We start from the raw sequence: 12,500 nt of genomic DNA, 5'->3' as shown, positions 1-12,500 counted from the left end.
TTGCCCCCCCCCTCCCCCCCCTCCCCCCCAAAAAAAACTAAAACGGTGGAACCCCATTTTCTTTGACACAAATGCAAAAAACATTATTTCTCTTTCCTTTGGAGTTGAACTACGGTGAAGCAACTCCACAATGATGGTTGATTGGAAACTAAATGAATAAATAAAAACTACAATTTTACTTGTTTAAAGGGGAAAATTTGCCGCCATATTTCACTGAAAGGTACAGTGTGTGAGATTCTGCCATCTTGTGGTCATATTTCAGATTGCAGCGTCTTTCACTCTCCCTCCCTCTCCTGAGCTCGCCAGTGAACTACGGTGGCCTGCGAGCACAGACCTGGATACCTCGTCCACATTCTTCTTCTTCCTTGGTTGGTTTATTTGAGGGCGCCCCCTAGCGTTCAGCCTAAACACCAACACCGCCGTCAGGCAGCTGCATTATCCACACCAGGCTTCCTTAGAACTATGGTGGTACTGCCGGTATACACTTTTGTGGATGTATTCATGGGCAGTGTGCTAAGCTTTGACCAATCTAATACTCATCAATCAGGCCAAATATTACACACTGGACCTTTACAAGCATCAGCAAGACACTGCTGCAGTCCAGGAGCCGGAGAACCCAGTGCAGGAGAACCCAGACTGCACCTCAGCAGCTCGACTGTGGGAACCTCACCCCTTCTTGTCGACAGCTTCCACATCCTCCACTCTCATGCCAAAGATGAAGAGGTTCTCCTCTCCAGCCTCCTCGGCCATCTCCACATTGGCTCCGTCCATGGTGCCAATGGTGAGGGCCCCGTTGAGCATGAACTTCATGTTCCCGGTGCCGGAGGCCTCGGTGCCTGCGGTGGAGATCTGCTCCGACAGGTCAGAGGCCGGGATGACTGGGGAGCAGGAGAGGGTTTGGGTTAGAGTTTCCATCTACATTCAATTCTCTCTCTCTCTCTCTCTCTCTCTCTCTCTCTCTGTGTGTGTGTGTGTCCCTCACTCTTCTCAGCCAGAGTGACTCGGTAGTTCTCCAGGTAGATGACCTTCAGGCGATCTCCCACCACGGGGTCGTTGTTGACGATGCTTCCGATGGATGTGATGAGCTTGATGATCATCTTGGCTGTGTGGTAACCTGGAGCCGCCTGGGGAACCAGGAAGCAGAATGTTGACAAACACGGCCATGTGAAGTGCACTGTGGACAGTTGTGATGTGATTGGAGGTCCAGTGGATTCAACTGGGCTGGATTTCACTTTTGTTGCCGACTTCCTGTAAACACTGGACCTCATTTTGATCATTTTGGTCCACTATCAATCCTGAATGACTGGTGTGCGGGTGATGGTGGTGGAGGTGGTGCACCATCACCACTATTACTAGAACCTACACACCTTTCCCCCAATCATAATGGTCCTGGGCGTCCACTGCTTGTTGGGCTCTTTCTTGATTCCTTCATAGAAGAAAAAAAAGATTATAAACTTGTTTTTGGATGAAACCTTCACCCCAGGTCCAGGTTGTTCCAGAGCCTCCAGCGTGAAGCTGAGCTGAGAACCTACGGTTGTACAGTGTGATGATGTGCAGGCAGTTGAGCAGCTGCCTCTTGTACTCGTGGATCCTCTTCACCTGCACGTCAAACATGGAGTCGGGGTTGATCTTCACTTTGTAGTGTTCCTCCAGGTAGGCAGAGAACTTGAGCTTGTTCTCCTGCAGATCAAAGGTCGTCGAGGTCATGAGGAATGTTCAGAAAACACCCAACAATAACCATTTCTTCTACTGCGGTGTTTTTTTTTTTTAACTCACCTGTTTAACTTTGGCAACGTCCCTGATGAAGGCGTCATCATCCACAAAATCCAGGAGTTGCTTCAGCTGGTCCAAGTCTCTGATGTAGTCTTCGCCAATTCTCTAAATAATGACACATAGACATTGTTTGTGGTTTCATTTTATTTCAAAAATGTCAATAAACCCCCCCAAAAAATCAAAAAAAATTTTAGGTTTCTGAGAACCTGAGAAAACTGTGCGAGTTTGGTTGACAGTATTTTAAAAAAAGAAAAGAAATTATAAACGTAAAATTTTGTCATACAAACTTTAAAATGAAAAGACCTCAATGAAACCTAAATATAAAACCGAAAGCTCATAAAACTCAAAAGCTTGAGTTTACAGATAAGAATCAGTAATGTAACGTAACGTAACGTAACGTAACGTAACGTAACGTAACGTAAATGATATGCGTCACGCAACCTCACTAAACTTAAACCCAACTCAACTCAGCTTTTCATTGTGTGCATAGCAATGCAATAAAACAGATGCATTAAAAATGCTCCAACCTCCGCTATGACCTCTGCCAGGCCGGGGTTGCACATGACCAGCCAGCGCCTGGGTGTGATTCCATTGGTCTTGTTCTGAAACTTCTGGGGGTCAGCGTCATAAAAGTCCTTGAACCTGGAGAGAGAGGAGAGAATCGATAACTGGGAGCCTCTGCATGTTGAATTCTCTTCCAACGACCTCAACCTGGCCCGAGAGTAAAGCCGTGAGGAGGGGAAGCAGCGGTTTCTTCCTACACTGTGCTTTTGATGATCTCAGAGTGGATCCTGGCCACTCCATTCACAGCGTGAGAGCCCACAATGCACAGGTGAGCCATGTTGATCTTCTTCACGTCTCCTTCCTCAATCAGGGACATGCGGCGCAGACGGTCGACGTCCCCCGGGTACAGTTTGGAGATGCGCTGCAGAGGTTGAAGAACAGTCAGTCCATCTTCTCTGTCTCCGGGCCTACCTAGACTACCTCCAGCACCACGTGGACCCTGGGCTCGGCCCGTACCTCCAGGTGCCTCCTGTTGATCTCGTAGATGATGTCCAGGTGACGAGGCAGAAGGTTTTTAAAGAGGTCCACCGACCAGCGTTCCAGGGCTTCGGGCAGGACGGTGTGGTTGGTGTAGGCACAGGTGCGAACCACGATGTCCCAGGCCTGGAGTCGCAGAGTTCAGGCTCACGGTCAGAGTGGCAGCAAACATCTGCTCACAGTGAGAGCTTCATTCTCTCCTACCTTCTCCCAGCTCAGCTTCTCCAGGTCCACCAGGATCCTCATCAGCTCGGGGATGGCCAGCGCAGGGTGGGTGTCGTTCAGCTGGATGGCCACCTGCAGGTCGCACAGCCAAATTACAACTGAACTGAATAAAGTCGTAAAAGCACAGAATATAAAAAAAATAAAAGAGAAATGCAGCTTTCAATTGATAGAACCAAAGCTAATAACTGCCTTGATAGAATAGAATAGAAGCCTTTATTAATCCCACATTGGGGAAATTTGCATAATTGCAGCAACAATGTATTAATTAAAAAGAAACCAGATGTTTCCATCCAGTGTTTTGTTGAACCTTTCCGAAACGTCGTGATGTTTGAACAGCTGCAGGCCGTGGCTCTCACCTTGTCGGGCAGCGCCGACAGATCCAGCCGGACGAACTCCGTGGAGCCGAACTTGGAGGCCTTGAAGCGACGGATGATGTCCTGCAGCGTCGCTGCCACCACAAAGTATTCCTGCTTGAGTCGCAGCTCCTTGCCTTCAAAGAACTGCGACAGCACCATCAGCAGGTCAAGCACCAGTGAGCGATCAGGACCAGTACAGAGAATGAACTACAAGCGGGTTAAAAAACATCTAATGGATTATATTTGATCAATTCATTTGAAGAGAACTGCAAAGAACCGCATGCATGAGATTAGAACAGTGGGTTCTCCTGATCAGACAGCAGCAAGTGTCTTTGTGGGAAGCTGTTTAAAGAGCGAAATAAGCTGTAGCAACAGGATGATCAATGAAGATGAAGAAGGAAATGGCACAATATGAAATCTATCAAACAAAATCTATAAAAAAAAAAAAAAAAATCTAATCAACCCCTTCACCCCCCACCAAGAAGAAGCACTGGAGCTCAGAACTAAATAATCAGCTGAAATACAATGGAGTAAAGAAAAAGATCTTAAAGCTACTACAATTTTGAGACCAGTGTAAAGTGTCCCCGTCTTTGAATCATAACGCACATAGAATCTATAAATCAAGACTCACGTTGTCGTTGGGGTAGAGGACCCTGGAGATGTTCTCAGCCAGGTTTCGGTCCAGCACTGCCTGAACGTAGCCGCCGACGTTAACTGTGGAGCAGCACGAGGAGCAGCAGCAGGAGCATGGGTACAAATACTCTGGTACAAGTATTCACATTCTGTACTTCACTAAAAGTAGAGATACTTGGGTAAAAATACTCTGGTACTAGTACTCACATTCTGTACTTCACTAAAAGTAGAGATACTTGGGTACAAATACTCTGGTACAAGTATTCACATTCTGTACTTAAGGAAAATAAAGATACATTGGGTAAACTCTGGTTCACTGGTTACTCTGGTAAGAGTAAAAGTACATATTCAACAGCTTTACTGAAGTAAAAGTAAAGTAGTGCCAGTTCTGAAATGTAGTTCAGCAAACAAAGGAAAGAGCAGCAGCATCAGGTTGACTGGGCTCTCTCAGTCTCCGTACACCTGCTGCTGCTGGGCAGGGTGAGTGGGAGGGGACCTACAGTCTCGGAGGTTGAAGTCGCAGGGGGCCTTGGCCGACCACAGCCTCATGGTGTTGACGATGTTGTTCCGGTACCCAGGCACCGGGGTGTCGTAGGGCAGAGCCAGGACCACCTGGACCAGCAGCAATAATCATACACAATAATGATCAACAGTGACCTCCTGCCAGGTTGGACACAGAAAGTATCAATATTCAACACTTCAGTTCTGTTCATCAGAGTTCACAAAGTTCCACCCGTATGATCCGTGGGAGTGGGCGGGGCGCCACCTGACTGTTAGTGTCCCCTGTGTCCCGCAACCCATTGTGGCCCCGCCAGTCTCTCAGTTGGTCCCCCCTCTGCTCTGGACCAATCTGAGTCCCGGTGCTGTTACCACCAGGTGCTGCCACCACCAGGTTCTGTCTGTCGTCCCACCCACCTGTGTGTCGAGCCACTGCACTCCGTCACCGTTGTGCTCCACCCGGCCGTAGAAGTGGACCGGCCTCATGTACTCTGGACGGGCCTTCTCCCAGGGGTTCCCGTACCGCAGCCAGTCGTCAGCTTCCTCCACCTGTGGACGTAGCTCAGGTGTGCTCACCAGAAATAAACTTCTCACTTCAACACAGCCTACTACAGCAATCATCATTGGCTCCACTCCTTCGTTTTATATGACACAACATTGTGCTACGCTGTACGACAATGCTCTGAGCTTTACCAAACATATGTAGACACTGATGGAGAAGGTCCTCTTCACGTAGAAGGAGGTTCCGTTGACTCGTTCTTGAGATCTTGAAGACGTTTTGTCCTCTCATCCCAGAGGCTTCTTCAGCTCTTCAAGATCTCAAGAACCAGTCCAGGTGTCTCAACGGAACCTCCTTCTACATGAAGACCACCTGGACCACTGAGAACCTTCACAGACATCTGCAGAACACCGATGTAGATGGAGGTTCAGTTGAGGCCACTGGACTTGTTGTTGAGATGTTGAAGATGTTTCTCCTCTCGTCCGAAAGGCTCCTGAAGATGAAAGGCTTCTTCAGAGCTGGAGGAGTACTTTCAGATGAGAGGGCAAACGTCTTCAAGATCTCAAGTACCAGTCCAGGTGCCTCAACTGACTCCATTTATGAGACTAATTTACAATATGTTCATTCAATCGCTAACAAGTCAAATACATTAAAACAAAAAAAATACACACACCTGCCAGCCATCAACAATTTTCTGATTGAAGATTCCAAATTCGTAGCGGATGCCATATCCATAGGCAGCCAGACCCAGAGAGGCCATGGAGTCCAGGAAGCAAGCTGAGGACAAACCACAGGGAGAGAAGGAGATGAGAGGAGGGGAGAGGAGAGGAGAGGAGAGGAGAGGAGAGGAGAGGAGAGCAGAGAAGAGAAGAGAAGAGAAGAGAAGAGAAGAGAAGAGGAGAGGAGGAGAGGTGAGAAGAGGAGAGGAGAGGAGAGGAGAGGAGTGGAAAGGAGAGGAGAGGTGAGGAGAGGAGAGGAGATGAGATGAGATGAGATGAGACAGGAGGAGATTGATGATGAGATGAGGCAGCAGTATAAATCAGTCACACATCAGACGCAGCTCACCGGCCAGGCGACCGAGACCACCGTTCCCGAGACCAGCGTCTTCCTCAATGTCCTGCAGCTCCTCCATGTCCAGACCCAGCTGCAAACACAACGCTGGATTTTTAACTCTAAAAGTTTGGGTGTCCTCCTTGACAGCATGCTATCTCTGTCTCATATTGTTATTGTTGTCATATTGTCAGCCAGTCTGCATGTTTCCTCTTACACGTTGTCTTAAATCGCTTTGAAGCCCCACATTAGTTAGCTCTGTGGTCGAATGACTCTTAAAACACTGAGAAAAAGGGGGGAAGTACAGCTGCTTTATGACTTACTGACGATTAATATCATTTCTTCAAGCTGGGTGGGCCGGATTAAAAAGCTTTAACGGGCAGCATATGGCCCCCAGGCCGTAGTTTGCCCACGCCTGGTGTAGACCCAAAATAATAACTGAAGTAAAGCAGATTTTTCTCTGTGGCTGTTTGGTTGACCTGATAGGTGGCTTCATCGCAGGCGTTCTCCAAGGCCAGGTTGACCATGGTGTTCTGCAGAGTCCTGCCCATGTAGAACTCCAGGGACAGGTAGTAGACGCGCTGCAGGACACCACCGCAACACAAATAACAAGAAGAAGAAGAACACATTTTAGTTGTGCAGCGCTTTCAAGAAAACTCACACGAGGGCATTGAAATAATAAAATCACTAAATTCAGAGAGGGGAGAGAGAGAAAGTGAGGGGGGGAGTGAGAGAGAGAGAGAGAGAGAGAGAGGGGAGAGAGAGAAAGTGAGGGGAGGAGAGAGAGAGAGAGAGAGAGAGAGGGAGAGGGGAGAGAGAGAAAGTGAGGGGAGGAGAGAGAGACAGAGAGACAGAGAGGGAGAGGGGAGAGAGAGAGGGAGAGAGAGAGAGGGGAGAGTGAGAGGGAGAGAGGGGAGAGAGAGGGAGAGAGAGAAAGTGAGGGGAGGAGAGAGAGAGAGAGAGACAGAGAGGGAGAGGGGAGAGAGAGAGGGAGAGAGAGAGAGGGGAGAGTGAGAGGGAGAGAGGGGAGAGAGAGGGAGAGAGAGAAAGTGAGGGGAGGAGAGAGAGAGAGAGAGAGAGAGCGAGAGTGAGAGAGAGAGAGAGGGAGAGAGAGAGGGAGAGAGGGGGAGTGGGAGGGAGAGAGGGAGAGAGAGAGGGAGAGAGAGAGAGAAAGGGGAGAGAGAGAGGGAGAGTGAGAGGGAGAGAGAGAAAGTGAGGGGGGAGTGAGAGAGAGAGAGAGTGAGAGAGGGGAGAGAGAGGGAGAGAGAGAGAGAGAGAAGGAGTGAGAGAGAGAGGGAGTGAGAGAGAGAGAGGGGGGGTGGGAGAGTGAGAGAGAGGGGGGGGTGGTTGGGAAGTGAGAGATAGATAGAGAGAGACAGAGAGAGAGTGAGAGAGAGAGAGGGGGGGTGGATGGGAAGTGAGAGAGAGACAGAGAGAGGGCTGTCTAAAAGTGCATTGTCAGTACCAGTGTGACTGACAGTTTGCTGTTGGCGTCTGAAGCTCGTCGTCTCTTTTTGCAACTCGGAGCCTCTGCAATATTTGGGCATTCAAACACCGTGCTGAGCCGACGCTCGCCCTGGGGAGGGGGGGGGGGGCAGCGGTGTGGTGTAGTGCAGTGTGTTGTTCCCAGTCTGACAGAGATTAATGGTGAGGACACAGGACACAGGAGGCCTCCACTCAGCACAGGGCCCTCCGTTACATAATGCAGCAGCAGCAGCAGCAGCAGCAGCAGCAGCAGCAAACTGTCAGGCCAGTGGGGGCTGCAGGGCTGCAGGGCTGCAGGGTCGCCCACCAAATAACCATGAAGGCTTTCACATTAGTTTGTGCATTTATATTCATATTCTAAAATGTTGTTAAAATAGAAGAGATGGATGGATGGATGGATGGATGGATGGATGGATGGAAGGATGGATGGAAAGATGGATGGAAAGATGGAAAGATGGATGGATGAGGGCGTGACCACCACCACCACACTGCGGCTAAAACAAACAGCTGCGCCTCTTTCATTCCGCAAAGTTAATTGGAGGGGGGGGGGGGGGGGGGTGCGGCGTTCAGGCGCGACATTAAAGCGCGCATGTGCAACAGGAAGTTCACTGCGTGCATATCAAAGGGCGACGTGATGGCGGCGGCGGAGGTTATTATGTAACTCGGCTGTGACGTCGAGGCTTCCTGAGCAGCGACCAAGAAGCCGCGTCTCTGTCTGAGCAGCCAGAGCACTACTATAAAAGGATGTGAAGAAGAAGAAGAAGAAGAAGAAGAAGAAGAAGAAGAAGCGCGGACATGGGAGGATTTTTGATGTTTCTTTAGATGTATTTTATATGCATGTCTGCATCCATCAATAAATATCTTTAAAATAAATACGTTTAAAAAAAAAGAAGAAAATCAATAAAAAAAAGAAAAAAAAAAAGAAGCTCGCGCATGGCCAGCAGCGCCCAGCTCCTCGCCCCCCCCCCCACCCTGCACCGAACTACGCGTGTGCGTGTTGTTATGTAGACTGTCGAGGCATGTGCGCGTGCATGTGTGCCTACGTGCGTGTCTGATGCAGACACGCACGTAGGCAAACCCCCCCCCCCCGCCCCCCTCACATCCCCACCTTGGGGTCCTTCTCGTAGTAGTGCTGCTGCGTCCGGATCCAGCGGCCCACCAGGTGGTCCCGCACCGTGTTGGCCAGGGCGAAGTAGTAGTCCCGCTTGGTGGCCACGTTGCGGTCCTTGACCAGCGTGAAGTGCAGATGCCGGTTGAAGTTGGTCTTCAGGTCGGCCACGTTCTCCACGCCGGCCAGACCCCTCACCGAGATCTGCTTCCGCTTGTCTTGGTCGCTCAGCGGCTTGGCCATGGTGCTGCTGCTGCTGCTGCTGGTTCTGCTGGTTCTGGAGATCAGCTGGTCCGTCCCACTCGGTGGTCGCCGACCCTCCTGCCTTCCTCTGCGGGGTCTCCTCAGCCTCAGCTGGGACGTTCCGGCCAATCCTCTCTCTCTCTCTCTCTCTCTCTCTCTCTCTCTCTCTCTCTCTCTCTCTCTCTCTGACGTTCTCACTGTCAACAGCCAGACGAAGAGGAAACCCCGAACCTGCAGGATTTTCAAAATAAAACTCAAATTTCCGCCTGTTGCACCAGTTCGTTTGAACGAGTAAACAATTGCGCCAAACTACTACGGAAATAATAGCGGGTGCTAAATAAACCTGCGTAATTGACCGCAAATCCACTGGCCAGTGCGGTTGTGGTGCTGGTTTTCCCGAACCCAGAATGCATTGAGTGTATACAGGACAAATAGAGGAGTGGCTGGACCGGCTGGACCGGGCCTCCAGCTACTTCCTGTTTCTTCTTCTTCTTCTTCTTCTTCTTCTAAACCCGATATATACAGTACTACACAGAAAATTAGAATATCCTGAAAAGGTTGTAGTATTTCTGCAATTCAACTTAAAAGGTGAATGGGACATATTATATAAAGGAATAATATGCAAATCAATATATTTCAAGTTTTTATTTCTTTGCATTTTGCTGATCAGGCCTTGCAGCTTAAAAAAAAAAAAAAACACCCTCAAATTTTATAATAATTTTCTGAGTTTGTGGCTTTGTGGTTTTAATAAGCTGTGGGACCAAGTGGGACTGCCTCAGAAAAAAATTCCAAGGGTAAAAGCACTTTCAGTATAATTGTATAAACTTAATTTAGTTCATAAGTTTGTATATTTATTTGGGTTCAGGGGTCGGTACATATAAGTTTATACTTCCTCCTACCCCTTTTCAGACATGAATAACATTATTTTAATGTATATTTCACTGTTGTTTGTTCCCTTATCCTATCCTATCCCCCCCCCCACCCGTATGTTTCGGTTTTTGCATCCCTTTTTTCTCATTTTCTTTCATGTTCAAAATAAATCAATCAAATCCAAATCCAATACCACAAAAGAGGCGCTGCAGTTCTGATTGAAAAGTGCAACGTGAGATAATTTTAAGTTTATATTCAATTGTTTGCCTGCTTCTGTTAAGTGTAAGTTAGTTCATACCAAACACGAACTGCTGTACATTCAGGCCTATTGAAATGTACCAGAACTGCACAGTAATATTTATATACATCTACATGCTTACATTTCTATCACACTTACACAGGTCCTTTATTTCTATATTTGAATTATTTATAAATCCAACTACATGGGAAGCACTTTGTTGCATCTCATACTGGCTACTTCTCAGAAGAGCGCCACCTAGAGTCCAGATCTGCTCCAGGTTTCTTCTCACTGGGGAGTTTTTCCAGGGCCACCATCGCCCCCTGCTGCTCTGGAGGATCAGTTAGTGTCCCTCTCCTTGGACCAATAAGCTTTACAACGCCTTTGGTTGTGATCTAGCGAGTGTACGAATAAAAGCTGATTGATTGATTGATTGATTGATTGATGAGCAGAAAGCCCAGGAGCCGCAGACTGAGGGACTGGTAGTGAACTGGGAAACCCTGTCGGGAGGAGAAGCAGGTGGACTCTTGGCACGACGTCTCCACCAAGAAAACCAAGTGTGAAGGACGGGACCAAAGAAAAAAGCTGCAATTCACTTTAATGGTCAACCAAGCGAGCAAGCAGGTGAGGTTTCAACATGGACTGGTTGAGAATAGTGCCGCAACTCACCGTCATCAGAAATGGAATAAAAACATTTTCCTTTCAACTGAACTGAAAAAAAACAACAACAACAACAAAGAAAAAAACATGGATTTTTTTTCTGTTGTCCCTGCAAAAACAGAAAACACACAGCAACACTGCAACCGAGCAGAGATGCAGGAAAACACACACAGGGTTCTTAGAATACCCCGACCTGACCCGACCCGACCTCTCCATGCCTCCACTCTTCAGGTAGCCACGGAGAAAGTTCAAAAAAACAACAAAAAAAAACTCAACATTGTTTTTTTTTGATAAAGAGAAAACTACAAAAATTGTTCTCACAGAACTAAGAAACACTTGACATCCTGTTACAAAAATATTAATCTTATTTAACCGAGCGATCGATGACAATATTTCCAGAATTAATTAACTGTTAAGTGTTTGGCTGCGTCTGCGTCGCTCGACTCCCATCGCTTTCAAACAGAACCGCAGCCGTCGCCGAGGTCCGAACAGAACAGAACAGAACAGAACCGCAGCCGTCGCCGAGGTCCGAACAGAACATTACAGCTGAGCTTCAGCCAAGACGCTTCAACATTTCCTTTTGTTTTCTTGCTGGGAACACAAATAATAGGAATAATAATCATAATAATAATATTACAGACTAAAGTATGACTGCAGAGTGTGTGTGTGTGTGTGTGTGTGCACACACAGACCTCGTGTCAACACAAACTGAAGGACAGGAAGAAGAATTACTACTCAGGTGAATCATCCGGCAGACTAATGAAACGGACGCAGCCTTGGTGACTGAGTCAAAGGTCAAAGGTCGTCACAATACCGAGGATCATTTAAAAAGTAAAGCACTGATTGTATCTTCTGTGTGAGTGACAGGATGCTGCAGGATGGAAAAGTGTGTGTGTGTTAATTCTGAGGTGGGGGAGGCGGGGGTGCAGGGGGCATGCCGAAGGGGGGCATGCCGGGCACCCCCATCCCCATCATGGTGACAAAGTTAGAAGGGTCCATGGGCGGCGGCGGTGGAGGCGGAGCATAGAGCATCCCAGTGGAGCCGGGCGGAGGCGGGGGCGGAGGAGGGGGAGGGGCGCCCGGCGGCAGGGGGGGCTGCACGCCCGGCGGCGGGGGCACCATGGACGGGGGGGTGCCCATGGGCGGGGGGGGCTGGGCCCCGGAGGAGGCGGGCTGCTGCCAGGGGGGCAGAGCCCCACCCACAGGGCTGGAGGTGGTGGTGGTGGTGTCTGCAAAGGAGGAGGAGACAGCTTCATCAACATCAGGAGGAGGAGCAGGAGAAGGAGAAGGAGAAGGAGAAGGAGGAAGAGGAGGAGGAGGAGGAGAAGGAGGAAGAGGAGGAGGAGGAGGAGGAGAAGGAGGAAGAGGAGAAGGATAAAGAGGAGGAAGGGGAGGTGCAGGAGGAAGAGGAGGAGACAGCTTCATCAACATCAGGAGGAGGAGGAGCAGGAAGAGGAGGGGAGGAAGAAGAGGAGGAGAAGGTTCTGTTAAAGTTCTTTTTTCCAAACTCTTACTCTGTTGCCAGGGAAGCGGCGAGCTGGTGGCCATGCTGCTGGCCGGAGGGGGGGGCGGAGCCTGCTGTTGCCACGGCGGCATGGGTCCAGAGGGGGGAGGTGGGGGCTGGTTGCTGGGCGGGGGAGGGGGAGGGGGCATCATGCCCATCGGCGGGGGCAGCAGACCTGCACGAGAGGGAAGAGTTCAGGTGCTGCACTCCACAGGTGAAACACTTACAATTATTACAATAATTATTTCAATTTTTTTTTTTGAAATAAGCAAAATAAATAAATAAATTAAAAAATATATAAAAAAGTTGTTGCAGAT

General features: G+C 48.9%; 2 protein-coding genes across 5 annotated transcripts in view; both read right to left on the bottom strand.

Annotated features, from left to right (window-relative positions):
• LOC142897867 (glycogen phosphorylase, muscle form) overlaps window positions 1–9,117 on the bottom strand; it is a 12,286-nt gene extending 3,169 nt beyond the window's left edge. For both annotated transcript variants that reach the window (XR_012928501.1, XM_076040489.1), the window contains exons 1-17: window positions 8,669–9,117; window positions 6,555–6,656; window positions 6,091–6,169; window positions 5,699–5,802; window positions 4,944–5,075; window positions 4,529–4,640; window positions 4,027–4,109; window positions 3,396–3,539; window positions 3,019–3,111; window positions 2,794–2,940; window positions 2,535–2,698; window positions 2,301–2,415; window positions 1,777–1,878; window positions 1,533–1,680; window positions 1,368–1,426; window positions 983–1,124; window positions 671–878 (exon numbers count right to left, since the gene is read on the bottom strand). Coding sequence is in view for 1 of the 2 variants with exons in the window: in XM_076040489.1 (XP_075896604.1) it covers window positions 671–878; window positions 983–1,124; window positions 1,368–1,426; window positions 1,533–1,680; window positions 1,777–1,878; window positions 2,301–2,415; window positions 2,535–2,698; window positions 2,794–2,940; window positions 3,019–3,111; window positions 3,396–3,539; window positions 4,027–4,109; window positions 4,529–4,640; window positions 4,944–5,075; window positions 5,699–5,802; window positions 6,091–6,169; window positions 6,555–6,656; window positions 8,669–8,911 (2,177 nt within the window). In the remaining variant the exon portion in view is untranslated. The remainder of the gene's footprint in view (window positions 1–670; window positions 879–982; window positions 1,125–1,367; window positions 1,427–1,532; window positions 1,681–1,776; window positions 1,879–2,300; window positions 2,416–2,534; window positions 2,699–2,793; window positions 2,941–3,018; window positions 3,112–3,395; window positions 3,540–4,026; window positions 4,110–4,528; window positions 4,641–4,943; window positions 5,076–5,698; window positions 5,803–6,090; window positions 6,170–6,554; window positions 6,657–8,668) is intronic.
• Window positions 9,118–10,600: 1,483 nt separating this feature from the next.
• sf1 (splicing factor 1) overlaps window positions 10,601–12,500 on the bottom strand; it is a 13,235-nt gene continuing 11,335 nt past the window's right edge. For all 3 annotated transcript variants that reach the window (XM_076040481.1, XM_076040483.1, XM_076040482.1), the window contains 2 exons: window positions 12,194–12,358; window positions 10,601–11,908 (listed from right to left, as the gene is read on the bottom strand). In XM_076040481.1, coding sequence (XP_075896596.1) covers window positions 11,577–11,908; window positions 12,194–12,358 — 497 coding nt within the window. In that variant the 3' untranslated portion in view covers window positions 10,601–11,576. The remainder of the gene's footprint in view (window positions 11,909–12,193; window positions 12,359–12,500) is intronic.

Source organism: Nelusetta ayraudi, unplaced genomic scaffold, assembly GCF_046127955.1.
Source record: "Nelusetta ayraudi isolate G7.1 ecotype Tasmania unplaced genomic scaffold, CSIRO-AGI_Nayr_v1 ptg000061l, whole genome shotgun sequence".
Lineage (NCBI taxonomy): Eukaryota > Metazoa > Chordata > Actinopteri > Tetraodontiformes > Monacanthidae > Nelusetta > Nelusetta ayraudi.
The sequence above is the reverse complement of the archived record's forward strand: the minus strand, read 5'-3'. Positions and strand labels throughout refer to the sequence as shown.